Source organism: Belonocnema kinseyi, chromosome 8 (genome assembly GCF_010883055.1).
Source record: "Belonocnema kinseyi isolate 2016_QV_RU_SX_M_011 chromosome 8, B_treatae_v1, whole genome shotgun sequence".
Classification (NCBI taxonomy): domain Eukaryota; kingdom Metazoa; phylum Arthropoda; class Insecta; order Hymenoptera; family Cynipidae; genus Belonocnema; species Belonocnema kinseyi.
The window spans coordinates 89324445-89341893 of record NC_046664.1 but is presented as its reverse complement, the minus strand read 5'-3'; the positions used below and the strand labels follow the sequence as shown (position 1 = coordinate 89341893).

The 17449-nt window shown below is 34.5% G+C and overlaps 1 protein-coding gene across 1 annotated transcript in view; it reads left to right on the top strand.

Moving 5' to 3' along the window:
• Positions 1 to 16918, top strand: part of LOC117178924 (transcriptional activator cubitus interruptus) — a 65213-nt gene extending 48295 nt beyond the window's left edge. Inside the window, exons 4-11 of the mRNA XM_033370483.1 lie at positions 5021 to 5218; positions 6055 to 6380; positions 10475 to 10720; positions 10801 to 10965; positions 11053 to 11217; positions 11307 to 11789; positions 11880 to 12410; positions 14343 to 16918. Coding sequence (XP_033226374.1) covers positions 5021 to 5218; positions 6055 to 6380; positions 10475 to 10720; positions 10801 to 10965; positions 11053 to 11217; positions 11307 to 11789; positions 11880 to 12410; positions 14343 to 16019 — 3791 coding nt within the window. The 3' untranslated portion in view covers positions 16020 to 16918. The remainder of the gene's footprint in view (positions 1 to 5020; positions 5219 to 6054; positions 6381 to 10474; positions 10721 to 10800; positions 10966 to 11052; positions 11218 to 11306; positions 11790 to 11879; positions 12411 to 14342) is intronic.
• The last annotated feature ends 531 nt before the right edge of the window (positions 16919 to 17449 follow it).

The window sequence follows — 17449 nt, the reverse complement described above, 5'->3', positions numbered from 1 at the left end:
TAACCTTCTTACCTTCATTTATTCGTCTATCTAATTCCTCATTTATCTTCCCGTCCCTAGTAAATAAGCTACCAAGGTATACGAACTTATCAACTTGTTCAGATCTGAAGAAAATGGTGAGAACTGAACAGGGCAGGGCGAGGACATGAAGGAGACTAAAAGATACGGAATAAGAAGCGAGAGGAAGTGCAGTTTGCAGGAGTAGCTACGAGACGATTACGAAGGAAGGGTTAGACGGGGCAGCTCGTTAGCCGCCTGTACTGCCGCATAATTGAATCGACTCGGAGCGACACGACCTCATTAACACCTTAACGCCTACCCTACAGGTTGTCTCACATTTCACCATCAGGAGATCTGCCTCTGGTACCACCCAGATAACTTGTGGAATCCACTCTAATCTGTTGTTCCCTTTTCTGGACCCATAGTCGATAATCTCTTAGCAATATGTCCATATTTCTTATTCTATTCCAATCCCTCTGGTATAAACATCGCAGGTTCATTTAACGGATCCAGAAAAGAAAAAACTGATTTGTGCTTGGTACTTTGAAACACACTATTTCAAGAAATTAAGACTTGAAATTGCTGCTTTAAAAATCGAAACTAAATGATATATTTATTTGAGCAAAGAGCCCTAATGTGGTAACGTCGTAAGTGGCAACTGATTGCTTTTGAAAGACCCTGTACACTTTTGGAATGCACTCCGAGCAGCACACTTCTACACCGAGACGATCGAAGCTGCCGATCGTAGGTACCAATTTACATGTCTCAATCTCATGTTCTGTATGAGAAAAGCAGCGAACGAGATCGAGACCAAGAACGAGGCGTTGAGAGCATCCTTCTTATAATCTTTGAAGACCATTGGATTAAACGAAAGTTTATTAAAAATTTAAAATCCACTTACAATACGACAATATCAAAATCATGATATTGAGATTCGTTCATAAATTCTTCTTATTGGAAAAGATTTATAAGAAGCAAGACAAGAAATAGCAAAAAGGAAGAATTAGGATACAAGAAGCATTATCAGGATGGTCGCAGGTCAGGTCAATTTTCCAAAATATGGAACGAGTTTAGAGGACCTATAAGGTTTAGAATATATTTTAAAGATTCTAAGGGATTTGATCAGATTTCCGAGAATTTCAATAATTTTAAAGGATTTTAAAATCTTTCCAGGAATTTTCAATTGATTTCAATTATTCCAACCATTTCAACTGATTTCAAAAGATTTAAAAGAATTTGAAATGTCTCAGTATATTTTTAATAGATTCCAAGAATTTGAAGGTTACAGCTTTTTTCTAAAATTCCAAAAAATTTTCAAGACCTTTGATAAATGTCAAGGGCTTCCAAAAGATTTTAAAGGATGTACAATATTTTAGGGTATTTGAAAAGAGTCCAATGCATTTTCAATTGATCTCAGTAATTTAATGGGATTGCAGAGGATTTTAAATATTTGAAGCTATTTTTTAGATTATTCTAAGCGAGAGGCATTTTCAAAAACTATTATAAGTTTTAAGATTAAAAGAATGTCAAGGGATTACCAAAGATTTTAAATATTTTAACAGACTAGAAAAAATTTCCATATAGTTATAAAGAATTTCCTATAATTTTTGAAGATAAGGAACGATTTTACAGGATCAATAAGGTTTGATACAGAAATTCGGAGGGTTTTCATAAGATTTCCGAGGAGTTAAATGATTTTAACGGATTTCAAAAGCTCTAATAGTATTTTAATACATTTTCTAGGATATCACGAAATATCATTAAGTTTCAGATAATTTTGAGAGATTTTATAATATTTAAATTGATGACAAAGAATTTTTCACGAGGGGTGAGGTATTACGTATAGGCTTTCAAAGATTTAAAGAGATTATCAAATATTTTTTGCAATTTATTTGAATTCATTTGTAAGACACACATAATTTTGATTAATTTACTCTGAATTGTTATAAAATTCTAAATTTACTCCCTTTTTACTGAAATCAATGTAACCTTTTGGATTTTCTTTTAAATTTTCCAATTCATGTGAATTATTTTGAATTGTTTCGAAGTATTTTGAATTTGTACTCAATTTGTTAAAATTCCTCTGCAATTTTGATAAATTTCATCAAAATTGTTTTGAGTTGTTTTAAATTCAAAAGAAAATAAGTCACATTATTAATGCACATTAGTCATTTTAAGGTACTTTTTGAGTTAGAATTTTGGTCTTTAAATACTAATGATCAGGGAAAATAAAAAATTAGTAAGGGCAAAATGAAGGAAATTGGAAAATAAAGTTTTTCGGCTACCCTCAGTTAGGAATCAGGCACTGAGGGCTTGGCTAAAAGTTTCCTAGGAAATTTAGGTCATCCAATACTTACAGAAATTATACTTTAAACATAATTTCAAAAACTCCTGATAAAGATATCTCCTCAGATAAAATTAACTCCTTAGCAACTGATTACCGCGATTACATGCAATTTTCACAGCAATTTTCTTGCCTAGCTCCTGTCTGAACACTTTACTTAACAATAGGAGCACGCGAACAGGAAGCGTCTCGTTATTTGCTCCCTTCATGGAAGGCTGAGGAAGAAAGCGAATAAGAATGAAGGAGGTTTGTGGCCTGGACGTTTTAACAGCGATTTACCTGCGACCGCAATTTGCCAACGTAATACAGGAACCATCGCTTTCTTAAGTTCACCACGAAGCACTCTCATATTGCAGAATGGAACCTGGAGGGTACGCGAAGAATACCCTGAGGGCTGTTGCAGGAACAGGACTGCAGGAATAATTCTCTACCTCCCTTCCCTGTATTATACGTGGCACAGTACCTGTTCGCGTTTTAATCGAGGAACTCTGTCGTGCTCGGTTTTCACCTGGCTGACCGCACTGCTAGGGCGAGTATAGAGTTACTCGCGGTGAGTTCTCCTTCATTTTCAAATGTTTTTTTTTTCATCGAACCGCCTACCAATTCGTTCAGCGATCAAATTTGCGGTGGTTGGCAAACGAGCGGCACCTTTTAACGCCAGCAACTTTTTCGCCTCGATTTTTATTATAAACAGAAAGGGTGCTTAAGAATCGACTAAAAGTTATGTGGTGAACCGCACCAATTGTGCTACAAGGTCTCTGCTTTCGATGTATGAAATGTCATTAGCATATTCTGCCACTTTTTTCACCCAATCCCGCTTTTTCCCTTGTTTCCTCCACCAATTTGAAAAATCCCCTGAAACAACTAAAATCTAAAATTTCGACCCAATTTTACCCTGTAACAAGACGTTTAAAAGAGATTCTCTTTTATGATAGCAATTTTAATATTCCCTGAAGAGGAGAAATAAGGAGAATTTTCTCGAAAAATTCTTTTAAATAAAATTAATGTAGATAATAATGTTAAATTTAAATTTGAATGCTTGAAATTCCTGACGTTTCAAGTTAAAATACTGAATTTTCAACATATTAGTTTAACTTCTGACCAAAGAAGGTTTTTCAGTAAAAAACAGAGAAAAAACCAATTAGTTGAATTTTCAACTAAAAACATGAATTTTCATCTAACAATATTAATTTTCTGCCACAAAAGACAAATTTTTAACCAATTAGTTCCAAGTTTAATCAAGTATAATTTGAATTTAATGCTATAGCGTTTAGTAATTTATAAAAAGTAATTACAATAAATGATAAAAAAGAGCTAACATGAAATATAATTTTGTAACCATGTAGCAATTGCCTTTTTAATAATAAAAAAATATATTACATTTCTACCGATAAAGGTTGAGTTCCAAACCAAAAAGATGAGTTCTCAACAAAATAATTAAAATTTTTACTAATAAAGATTTTTCAGTCATGGAAGAAAAAATTGTTGAACTGTAAGGCAAAATGACGAATTAAAAAAAATGTCGAATTTTCAATATGATGTGATGAATATTCAACAATAACGTTAATTTTCAAGCAAATAGTTGAATTTCTTACGAAAACAGTTGAATTTTCAGTAAAAAAGAATTAACTTTCTAAAGAAACCATCTTAATAATATGCAATAAAATTAAGACTATGCTAGTTATAATAGATTTTATGCTTTCACGATGATTCATTTTGATAAAGAGATATTTCGGTTTTCACTCGAGTAAAAAACTACGAATTGTTTGCCGACGTTCCGTGAACATTGCAGTTCACATCTTCAGGGCTGACCTGAAACTGAGGTATCAGGTCATGATGTTCTTAGGTATACTTTCTACGATGCCTGTGATTGGCCAGAGCGCCACACCGTGGGGACTGGTCGAACTTGATTGGCCAATCAAGTCTTTTTTAAAAAGGACTAAGGTGTTATGGTGGTTATGGTGGTAGAAGCAAAATTTTGAAAGTCGGAAGTAATATGCAAAAAAGCAGCGTACATGAGGCCCCATTAATGAATTATAATTTATTCGCAGTTGATTTTTATATGGCTTGGTTTTACATATAAGAAAATTGCATATTTGAAAAAATTTCATCTTCGTAATTCTTTAATTTTCCGTGAAAAATAATCAGCTGATACAAATAGATTAAAATTGCAAAATCTAAGGAAACAAAAACATAGAAAGCAGATTTTTCAAATAGTTATTTTTTGTCTTTTAAATTATTTCTTTTAAGCTTACTTATAGAAAAATACTTTGAACAGCTGAGGGTTCTATACTAAATAGAATACCTCACACCAAAATTTATGAGAATAATAAATCAAAATTTGTCTACTGAAGTATTCAGCCGACCTTTTAAAGCTATCTAAAAAAATGCCAACACAAAAATTGCAAGAAAACTTGTTAAAAGAAAAGGCGCTATTGTTGGATGGGACTTTCGATTAATATTCTCGACATACCCATATTATACCCTTTTTGGGAAAAAATCCCCTTTTTTACCTAAAATTGAACTTCTGAACCACTGTGATGCCTGAATTATGTAGGAAAAAAAGCACAAGTTGAATGATCTAATTTGTAACCTGATTTTATATATCGTATTTTCGAGAAGAAATATCGAATATTTGTTGACCTTTTAATCATGGAATTTCTGTTTAATTTGCAGGTTCAAGACTGGGAAGTCCTCGTGCGTCAGCAATAAGGGCGAGTCGTAAGAGGGCTTTGAGTAGTTCGCCATACTCAGATCGTTATGATCGTTTTGATATTGACAGCATGATCAGAATGAGTCCCAACAGTTTAGCTTCCTTTGTAAATGGATCGCGAAGTAGTAGCACAAGTGGCAGTTATGGACATCTGTCAGCCGGTAGGTTTATTAAACAAATTTTAAATAATTCTTTTAGAGTTTAGACTTTTCTCTTCCGAGAAAATGTTGGTAACATCTTTCGGAATGTCGTAAACAATGAGAGACAATACGAGTTCAGAATTAACCAGTGTTACAAGGTCCTTTTCCCTAAATCGTTTTAATGAATCAATTTAAATACAATGCAAAGATCTATTAATTAAACTACGCCGTATTGACTGACCAAAAACTCTACGTATTTTTAAGTTGAGGCAGGCAATTTAGAAAGAAATCGAGTAATCAATGAATTAGAATTCAAATGGCGAACTCGGTGGTCGTAGCTTGGCGTGACATGTTAAACACAGGTAGTCTTTGTTTGGGATTCGCAAGAGGCAACGAGAGTATCGCGCCATTTTGTTATGCACAATTGTGAAAGTCATGTGATAAAAGTTTCATTAAGTAGAAAAATACTAAAATATAAAAATATAATAGTTAAAACAAGAGATCTATAATAATCACACTTGTACTCAGGTGTTGTGACTACACGACTCCTGTGTCTGAAAGCGGCTGAAGACGCGGCACAGTCAATTCTTATTCAACCATTGTCTACTTGCCGGAAGTACGCCGCGCAAGCCGAGGACTGTTAATTGAGCAAATAATTTTTTTTTTATTCATTCTCAGTCTTTGTAAATACTTGCAAAATTATGTCTTTCTTCTGATCAGGAAAACGATTTCTTCTTCCTTAGTCACTTGATTTAACAACTAAATTTAGAAAACAATTTAGCTTGAAAGTCGAAGCCTGAGTTCTTGATTAAATTGTTGCGTCGTGATGAAATTGTAAGAATTCCTTTTTGTTCCAGCCATGAGTCCAGCGCTGGGAATGCATCCAGGAATGACTCCACACTTCCAGCAACTGCAGGCTCACCTGTTGCGAAGCGCTGCTGCCGCTGCGGCCCTTATCCCGCCCCATCCCTTACAGCCACCCTGTCCACCACCACCACCCCAATCGCAGGCCCACCACCCTCATGGGCATTCCCACACACATTCCCATTCCCATGCCCACGTCCACTCACATGGACATTCCCACAACCTCAGTCAGCACTCGCAGCTTTTCCCCGTGTCCCCACATTCCACGGGAACGAATGCTATCAGTAACCACGCTGGAGGAGTTCCTACAAAGAATGAAGTAAGTTATTTGCATCTAGCCGCTTTAAACATCTACTCCGCGCGTTCCTTTACTGTTTTCTGCGGGCGTTAATCGTTCACTGACTGCGTTTGAAGTGCCGACCTTCTGCGAATCAGTAATAATTATGATTCATTCTAAGATCGAAATGAACTCTACTTTCTTATCAACTACAGTCAAACTCTGATTTAACGCCACCAGTTATATCCCTTCCGAGAATTGACGCCGGGCCGCAAGTAGGTGTAAAAAGCACTGTGGGGATATTGCGCTGGTCACTCTGGCGTGAACAAACAAAAGTTTTCAGCCGAAGCGGCTCTCTCTTGAGTTTATTCTCTACCGCCGCCAGTCCCAAAACCGTCACAGTCTCAGAGTTACACTACATTTTATGCACTAAAATCAGGTCACAACAATTTCATAAATTAAAATGATATATTATTAAATAAATTATACTAATTATAAAAATAATAAAAAATAAATTATTTAAAATTATATTATTAAATAAATTATATTGTATTATCAGAGACAAATATATAACAACAAAACTAGTGATATACAAAATAGAAGCTATTATTAATTAAAACTCTTATATTACATAAAAATAAAAATTTAGAGGTTATTACACAAAGTTATTTGGTCCAATTTTACATTCTTTGGCGAAAATTAATTTGCACAGATAAGACTTATTATAGAAAACGAAGATCAATTTATCCAATTAAAACCCCTTTTTTCCCACCTTAATATTTCTGTGAAGGGGGAATCAAGTTTAATCAAAAAGTCTTTACTAATTATAAAAAACATGATCGAAAATTTGCAAGCATTCATATAAAAAACACAATATTCTCTAGCATTGAAGGACATTCTGCTGATACAGCAAATATTTTAAGTGTTGATTTTTCAATTTTCTTTTTTCAAATTGCAATCTTTTTTAGCTTTTTAGTTTTTTAAACATTGACAAACATTGACAGTTTTCTAATGTGTACATTAAAGGTAACTAAAAAAAATAATTTGAAATAACATACAATAACTATGTAATGTGTGGAACTGGAACTGGACAGTTCTTAAATTTTAGGCTTTTGAAATCTGTGCATTTATATTTTTATAATATGGAAATTTATTTCATATTGTACAATTAATTATTTTATAGTCCAATTTGATATTGACCAATGTTTTAAGGGATAGATAACATGAAGTTAAATATACTGATTTTTAATTTTGATTCTTTGTATGAAAGGTAACATGAAATCGCTAAGGTTAAAATTTCTTATTTTAAAATAGATAATAATTGCTAATTTATAATTCATAAAAAAATTTGAGGCAAAAAAATAAGACATTTTAATTTTGATGATTTCCACGTTGAAAGTGTATATTGCATGACGTTTTAAATATTCCTCATTTGCAGATTTTATCATTACGAAAGCTTCGAATTTAAATTTATTCAGTAATAAAGGCTTTTTATTTTAAATTCAATTTAAAACGATTTTTATTTAAAATGCTTCAAATTGAAGTTGTTAATTTAATATTGTACCATTTTGATCGATTATTGAGACTATTAGATTATTTCTGAGAATATAATTTTTAATAATAAAATTTCTAATAATTGAGTGAGGAATTTTTCATTTAAATTATTGGATGGAGAATGCTTCCGAGTTTAAATAAGTGTTATTTGAAATTTTTCAATTATTTTTAAGTTCCTTCATGTATACTTGTTTAGGATCTTCAGTGTAGTGATTGTAATGAATCTGTCGAAGATTGTCTTATCACTAACTATGTATATTTATATTAATGAAAATTTGTGTCGATAAATAATGACAATAGTATAATTAAAGAATAAGCGTGGTGGTTTGTCCAGTAATTGAATTGATTGGATTTTTTTAAAGTTATACCTGAAATCTAAAAAATTAATGAACAGTATAAACTAACTAATGTCTAATGAATCGATAAAATCATCTTTGTATTCGCAAAATTAAAGCATAGATCGGGCAGCTAGCAGTGATGCAAAACAAGTGTTGACTGCTGAATAAACAGAAAGATTGCAAACAAATAATATTGAATAATCGTTGCAAACGCTGCTGGTTCTTTTCTTTTAGGGTCTACCGTTTCCCTTGCGTTCACGCAAAAGCTTCTTAGGACCTTGGTCCTCGTCGAACCTGTGCAAGGAACGTATTGGGTTACTATGCAAGGTCCTCGGGTTACAACCAATCTCGCGCACATTATTTCGCTCGAGTCTTCATGCGATTCCTTTTCTTTTCATCCTGATTTATTTACATCCGCGGCGGCGTTTTCATTTTTTATCTCAGGCCCTAGTACCCCTCCATCTCTCGTATGTCTGCACGCTGTAAACTGTAAAGTCTCGAGTCCGATTGTATCGGCTTGTATTTCGCTCCTATCCTCTTGGCACACAGTCGTGACTGCTTCTGCATGGTCCCACTCTATGGTCCCACTGTGGGACCACTATGCTGTGTTCTCTGTAGGTATGAGAATTGAGAGAGGACACAAGAAGAGGCAAAAAGACGATGAGATGGAGCTCACGCTTGAGTGTGTATGCTCGGAAGAGAAAAGGAGAGAGAGAAGGATGGAGATAGACTCTTTGCCCGGGGCATAGCGGGGAGCCACGTACGTGCACGTACACGCACTTAGCCGGGTATCCGGAGTTACGTCTATATCAGGGAACGAATACAACTCGACTTCTCAAATGGTTTACGATGCTTTGCAACCATCGATTCAATCGATGTAGCATTCAACTGATCGATTACGCAGTAATTCCTAAATTATATGTGGTTACTAAACGGCTCAATTCAAACGATAAAGTCATCATTATTAATCCTAACAATAAATCTAATTATCTAGAGTTTATATTCAGGGTGTCTGCCGTGCCTGGAACACCCGAAATTGTCAGGGAATTTGTATATACCTGGAAAAACCTGGAAATATCAGAGAATTTTTTTTAAAGTTAGGGATGTTTTGCGCGAGTGTGTTTCATTTTTTTATTTAGATTCAGTTTAAATTGCAATAGCAAATTGAATTACAATGACTCTTCATTTGTATAGGTAGCTTTATATTTTTATATTTATATTATTTATATATTTATGTATTTATATTACTACATTCAACTATAATCTTTTTTGGCTGAAATATCAGCTACTATATTTTTCGTTCTGAATTCATCTTCGTTGGAATGCAAATTTAAATACTTGGTTAAAAATTAGAAACGTTTTTTAAAACTTAATTTTTGTTGAAAATATGTTATGGTTAAAAATTTGTCTTTTTAGATCTAAATTCAACGTTTTCGTTAAAAGTTCAAGCATTTGGTTAAAAAATGTTTTTTTTTTTATAGAAACTTTATCATCTTATTTGAAAAGTTACCTTTTTCGTTAAAATTTCAAGAATTCCAGTTAACTATTCATCATTTTATTTGAAAAATGATCTTTCACTTTGAAAATTAAACTACTTTATTAAAAATGAAACTGTTTTGTTAAAAATTCATGTTTTTGGTTTAAAATTTATCTATTGCAGTTGAAGTTTCGTAATTTTAATTGAATATTCATCACTTTGGCTTTACATTTTTTTGCGGAAAATTGATTCTTTTAACTAATAATTTAACCGTTCCGTTTTAGAGAAAAATTCAAGAAATTAATTGTTATTTTTTTAGTATTATTTAATTCTTTAATTAACCGCTGGTGCAAACATATTTAAGAATATCTTGTAATACAAGTTGTCAAAACTTTCTAAATTAAGAGTATGAATTAAATCCTTAGAAAATGAAAAAAATATTATTTATAATAAAATAGCAAAATTTTATACATATTTCGAGTTCATTATTTTAAATAATGCAAAATATCTAAATGTCTCTGTACTGTGAAACATTATACCTGGAATGAACTTGACATACCTGGAAAAAACCTGGAATTTTCAGGGAATTTTCTTCCATGATTTGAGTAGACACCCTTTTTATTCTTATAATTTTTTGTGTAAACTGTGTCGATATTGATTCCCGGTAGTATAACGATGATTGAACCGAATGTGTTACGCTCACCCAGAAAGGGATTAAACTTAATGGTATAGTCATAATAACAAACTATCCCTTTCTTGTTACATAGATCGTGGATACGTGTAGGAAACCATTAGATGTTTCGAGTAGATCCATAAGCGCAGAGGCTGATACATCCACGAGAAAAACGTCAACTAAAGTGAAGAAAGAACCAGCCACGATAAGTGCTACGACTACGATACCTCCAAGTCATCCACAAGGACTCAGTCCCAGTGAAGACTGTCGAGACGAGCCCGGTGACTTCATTGAAACGAATTGTCATTGGAGGGAATGTGGTCAAGAATTTCCGTCTCAGGTAATGACATTTTTCAGTTGATTCTTTATGCTTTTTTATGCTTCACTGAATCCTTCCCTAACTTGAAACAAACGTTTCAGGATGAACTCGTCAAACATATCAATAATGATCACATTCACGCGAATAAAAAGAGTTTCGTTTGTGGATGGCAAGATTGTTCTAGGGAGGAAAAGCCTTTTAAAGCTCAGTACATGCTGGTTGTTCATATGAGAAGGCACACTGGAGAGAAACCTCACAAATGCACTGTAAGTTCTCGACTGAAAAAATCACAATTTCATATCAATCTTCTCCATTTCAAAACTGTGTCTCTAACTTTTGGATTATTTTTACAGTTCGAAGGCTGCTTCAAGGCCTACTCGAGACTGGAGAACCTAAAAACTCATTTGAGATCCCACACTGGTGAAAAACCCTACATGTGTGAATATGAAACTTGTAATAAAGCTTTCAGCAATGCTAGCGATCGAGCCAAACATCAAAATCGAACACATTCTAATGAGGTAAGTTCCAGTGAAGTTCATTAAGCCTATTTTTTAGATCGCTTCTGAGTCAACATAGATTTTTACCCATATTTATCTTTTTACTGTAGAAACCTTATGTATGTAAGGCACAAGGATGTTTGAAAAGGTACACGGATCCATCATCGCTGAGAAAGCATGTGAAAACTGTTCATGGTGCCGATTTTTATGCCAACAAAAAACATAAAGGCGGAACTGGAAGTGATGGTGGAACTAGTGGAGGAGGTGGTGGTGGAGTTGGTGGAGGTGGCGGAGGAGGTGGAAACGGAAGCGATGAAGCAGGAATTGGACATAGTAGTCCAAGTAGAAGTGAAGATCTTCATCCGAAGACTCCCAGTGTCTCGAGTCCTAGCGTCAAGTCGGAGAGTGAAGCCAACAGTCCACCCAGTATGATGCAGCAACAGGACAGTCCACTGCACGTGGCTAACTGCAACGATGACTCAAATGGTGTGAACGTTGGACCAGTATCTGATGTTGTCTTTGCAGACGAACCTTTCAACGAAGAACCAGAGGATCTGGATATCGCGGATCTTCCAGTTGCTCTTAGAGCAATGGTAAGTCTTCTATTTCAATTACCATCTTATAGATCCATCAATCAAACCTAAACTTGATGAATCTAATAATAAATATGTTATATTTTGTAGGTTGGAGGACTAGAATCGCATCAGCAGATTCAACCTGTATCGAGAAATCGTTTGAAAGGGAGATTAAGCGCGAAACCATTACCGATGTCTCAGATCTCTCTAGGTGGCATGAGAGGAAGCCGCAATATGATGGGTCTCCAGGGAAATATTGGCGACCTCAACAAAAGAATTACAGATCTCAAAATGGAGGGTGTTCCGAATAGGCAGACGAGCCTCTCTGACTTGCAACTGAGACTCCAGCCGATGAGTGAACATCGAAGAGATAGTAACAGCACCGTGAGCACCTACTATGGAAGCATGAAGTCTACTGATTTTGGAAGTAGGCGAAGCAGTCAGGCGAGTGGAGTGAGTGCCATGGGTCGAATTGGTCCCATGGGACCTGGTAGTTTCTATGATCCCATCAGTCCCGGCACTTCAAGAAGGAGCAGTCAAATGAGCACTGCTTCCAGTAGGATGGCTCCACCAGTTCATCTTCAAGGGCCTTACTCGACAAGTAACTTAGTCGTTCAAACCCAGAACATGTCTCTCCAGGTTAGTACACTTTAGCTAAATTAAAATTTAAGAAATTCAAACTGGATAAAAATCAAATCTAAAATCGTATTTAACGTCCAATGATCGAGTTAATGTGTAGAATTCTAGAAAATAAAATCCAGAATCCAAAGAGCAAATTTGTATAATAGTAGGAACAGCACCGAAACTACGAGTTTCGTTGCTGTTTGTATCTCCTCAAATTTTTCTTGCCTTCGTGAAGATGCTGTATAAGTGCCGAAACGTTGGTGATTCTTTTTTACAAATGTTTTTTGTGGTGATTTGATAATAATAAAAATAAAAAAGAAATAAAAAAAGAGAATTTGGTTGGTTGCATGCTCATTTTTCTTTTCTCTTTGTTATTTTTTGTTTAAAAAAGAATTTTTCTATTTTCCTTTTCAGGAAAATTTTTTGATCTTTTTTGTTTAAATTACAATATGAACATTTTATAGTGGTGGTCCTAATTTGGTCGTTAGATTCTTGGTTTTATTTTCATGAATTCTGCATATTAGTACACTTGATCATATGAATGTATCTCTACAGCACTACATGAAAAAGAATTGAAAGCAAGGAGTCTATCGTACCTGAAAATGTCAGTGATTTTTATTTAGCCAAGGAATTTTTTCGCCAACGTGATTCATTTTTTTTTATATTGTAATATAAAATTCAGTGACAATGATTCCTCATTTGTAAAAGTTTTACTATTTTGTTGAAAACTTGTTTTTTGTCTATTTCAAAATAAATTTTTTTGAATTAAAATTTAACTATTCTGTTTTTCTTGTTTAAAAATTCATAATTTTTAGAGGAAAATTCAAGTATCTCGTTGAAACTGCATGTATTTTGTTGAAAATTTACTACTTTGTTGAAAATATTTTCTGTCTCTTGACAGAAAAATATTTCATAATCAAACATTTAATTCTTGTGAAAAAGTCGTATTTTTGGGTTGAATTAAACTGTTTTTGATTAAAAATTTAGAACTTTTTTTATTACATTTTAAACTACTACATTTTTCTTTTGGAATTTATCTTTTTTTTTTTAAATAAAAACTTTACCACTTTGTTACAAATTAAACTCTTTTGTTTAAAACTAATTGTTTTTGTTGAACGTTCACTACTGTAATTGAAAATTCATCTATTTGGTTGAAAACTGAGCTGTTTTGTTGAAAATTCGTTTTTTCCTTGGCCGAAAATTATTTGTTTTACTGAGAATTTAATTATTATAGTTAAAACTTTAACTAGTTCGATAATAATGGTTGTTCTTATTATTTTTGGAAAAAATTCATCTTTTTTAGTTTTAAATTCAACTATTTGGTTGAATAGATGTATTTTTTCGTTCAAAACTCAACTATTTAATTGAAAATTCATCTTCTTGTTTGAAAATGTATCTATTGCAGATAAAGATTTATAATTTTAATTAAAAATACATAAGTTTGGTTAAAAATTAGCCTTTTCTGGCGGGAAATTAATTATACTAATTGAAAATTTAACTGTTCCACTTTTTGTTAAAAACTGTTCTGTTTGAGTTCAGGATTCAGCTATTTAGTTTAAAATTGATCCTTTTTAGTTGCAATTACACTAATTGGTCCTTCAGAGACAAATTCAAGAAATTAATTGTTGTGTTTTTAGTACTATTGATTATTTAATTAATCGATGGTGCTAATATATTCAAGAGTATCTTGTAACATAAGTTGTCAACGCTTTCTAAATTGAACATAGCAATTGAGTCCTTAAAAACTGAAAAACGCCATTATTTATTGTAAACTCGCGAAACTGTATACATATTCCGAGTTGATTACTTTAAAAGATGCAAAATATTTGAAAGGCTCCATACTGTGAAAAATTATACTTAGAAAGAATATGAGATACCTGGAAAAAGCCGGGAATTGTCCAGGAATTTTCTTCCAGGTGAAAAAATAAACCACTTATTTATTTGCAGGGACCCCAGGGTATTAACGATTGGACTCCGATTAGTCATTCTCAACAACCTTCTGGAGACCGAAGAATGTCCGAACCAGCTCGCCAACAAGGTCAAAGAGTCTCACCACCTATGCCTCCAAGGCCAAGGTCAGCACAGTTGCCTGAATTGCATCCCAACCAAGAAGTCATCTTAGACGAAGTTGGTGAAGGAGAGATGGTAGAAAACAAGCTTGTCATGCCTGACGAATTTTTGCAATACCTCAATCAAGTCCGAGCGGGAGGTAATCAAGTGAGCTATCGCGGAAGTCCTCTGCCGAATTGTCGTTCACCGATTTGTACAAATCCACTACACTTTCAACGACAACAATCACCCTGTAATTACAACCAACAGCACCAGATACCCCGCTGTTTCATGAACCAACAACCCAATAATCAGCAACAAAATTGTAATGAATTTACGAGCAATAATTCACATTACCCTCAGTGTCCAAGTTCACGAATGAGTCAGGCTTCTGGTTATTGTCCACCTCAGAACTTTGCGCCTCAAAATAGCTCCTCTCAAATTGCTAGTCCAGGATCTGTGCAGGTTATGTCACCAGGGTCTCACTATGCTGCGAGCCACACGAGTGATCAACCAATGAATTCACCAGCAGCTGGAGCTCTACCTCCTCAACAAGGACCTCAGAATCTGCAGCCTAATACGGCGCAATTAAGCAGAATCTGTCCGCAGCACAGTGAGCATGGTTACTACCCTAATGGTTGTCAGTGCCAATCGACAGTGAATGGCAATAGTCAACCTATTAATACACAACCTTGTTCTCCAATGCACACACAAATTCCGCAACCTTGTTCAGCAGCTCATATAAACAGACCAGTTGCTCCTTGTCAACCACTTTCTCCACAATGTGCTGAGCAGCAGCTACAAAGTCAGCGACCGATTGGGAATATGGTTCACAGTCAATGCGCCATGTCTCCTGCTAGTGATCAGTGTCATCAGCCGATGCAAGTCAGTCTTACCGATGTGCGTGGAGCTATTTCAAACTGTAAAACTCCAGGTCCAGGTATCCAATGTATGCCCGCTGCTGTTGATCAGTGTCAACGTGTAGGTCCAGTTTGTTCGCCATCAGGACTGGCAAGTCAGAAGCCGCCAGTTCCCATCAATCCAGATGTTCAACAACCTCAGCGGATGCAAACATCACCATGTCCACAAATGACTAATAATTGCGCACACCTAAATCAGACTGCTAACATTCATAAACAGACAAGAGTTTGTTCTCAAGGCAATTGTCAGGTTCAGTTTTGTTCTCATAGTTGTCGCGGTCCGAATGATCCACCTCAGTTCAATTGTGCCAATGAATGTCAATGGGAATATGGTGCAGATCAGTGCTACCATAATCAGCCTGGAAATGGGCAGGAAATTCAGTGTAGAGACATCAGCCAGTCTCAGCAAGGATCTCCGATGAAACCACCTCAAGGAATGAGGCAGGACTCTTACAGAAGGACTTTGGAGTATGTTCAACAATGTAGAAATTGGTCTGGAACTGCTCAAGTTCACGAGGCGAGCGTGTCAAGTTCGACTCATCCGATGTCATTGCTTCAACCGGTTCCGGCAAGCTCAAATATGATACTCAACGACATGACATCTTCTCTCAACTCTTTGTTTGAAGAAAATCGGTTTTTGCATATAATGCAATAGACAGCTTTAAATTTGGAAGATTTGTGTGAAACTTTCGGTTGAATGTAGAAAGGAAAAAAACGAAAGAATGTTTGAAGTAAAATGAAGTTTCTGAAGAGGAACTGATTGTAAAAATTATTGTTATTGTTGAAGTATTTTTGATACCAGTATAAGATAAATGAAATTTAAAATTGAAGCAATACTTCTTGGTAAAGTCGCTGATATCCCAGTTATTTTTGGTAGAAAGAGGATTGCCAATCTATATTTTATTAACTAGTATTATCACGGATTAATAAATTGCATAAAAAAATGTGGTATCACAATGTGTCTTAGATTTGTCACCTCAGCCTGCTTTAGTCGAAACAAGGCATTTTCATAATTTCGCATTGTAAATTTAGTCGTTTTACTCACTGTCAATTGGACAATTTTTTTATATTCGCCCGAATGGTACGCGCTGTGATAAGAGAGGAAATGTGGAGAACTGAAAAATGTTTTTCCATGATCTTCGTCGCATTATGAGGACGAGGAGTACGAGATCGATAATCGAAGATATTAACCTCAATATAATTCATGAAGGCCAATATTAGTTTTTAATGATTGTAGATAGATAGCCTGTAAGTAAATCGATAAGTAGACAAGTAGAGTAACGCAGAAAGAGGAGATTTATGTGTATGTAGTTTTAGATTTTATGAACTAGATCAGACGATCATGACTTGCGCTGTGGAAAGTGCTTAGAAACTCATGTTAGACATACCTTTCTGTTTTTGTTATACAAATGATTTTGTACGAATTTTATTATACGTGGCTTCTGAACGAATATGTTGTGAATACTATACATATGACTGAACTATACATATAATGTATGTGCTTACAAGCACAGTGAAAGCATTTTGAAGAAAATGAAGATTTGCTATCTAAAAGTTGTTGATTATTTAAAAAACAAATAAAATACTTCCTACTCCCTTCAATAATCGTGTAGTTTATTGTCCTGGTGCATTTAATAACTACTTCAGATGGGTAACATAATTCCCCACATGCAGGGCAATTTGGTGTCCTGGATTATACTAATCAAACTTCTGGTTTTATAATTACAAAACTTGGGAAAGAACATCATTTTAGTACCTTATAAAAAATTCCAGTGTAAAAAATTGGTTATATCATTGCAAGACAGAGTAAAAAAATATTACGTTTCCGAAAAATCGCTCTCATAGATGTCCACACATGCCTGCTCGGTTACAAGAGATAAATTCAGAAAACTTCAGAATCTGAATTCCCATTAATACGTAAATTGTCCCCCATAAAAAGTTCCAGCAAAGAGTAGAAAAAAAGTAAAATCTATTATTTTTAATCGACTTAGAAAAATGCAATGGAAGCGTATTGAGAGGAATGAAAAGATGAAGGAATGCAAAAGAAAGAATAGGATGAAAGAGAATAATGTCACTCTGAAGACG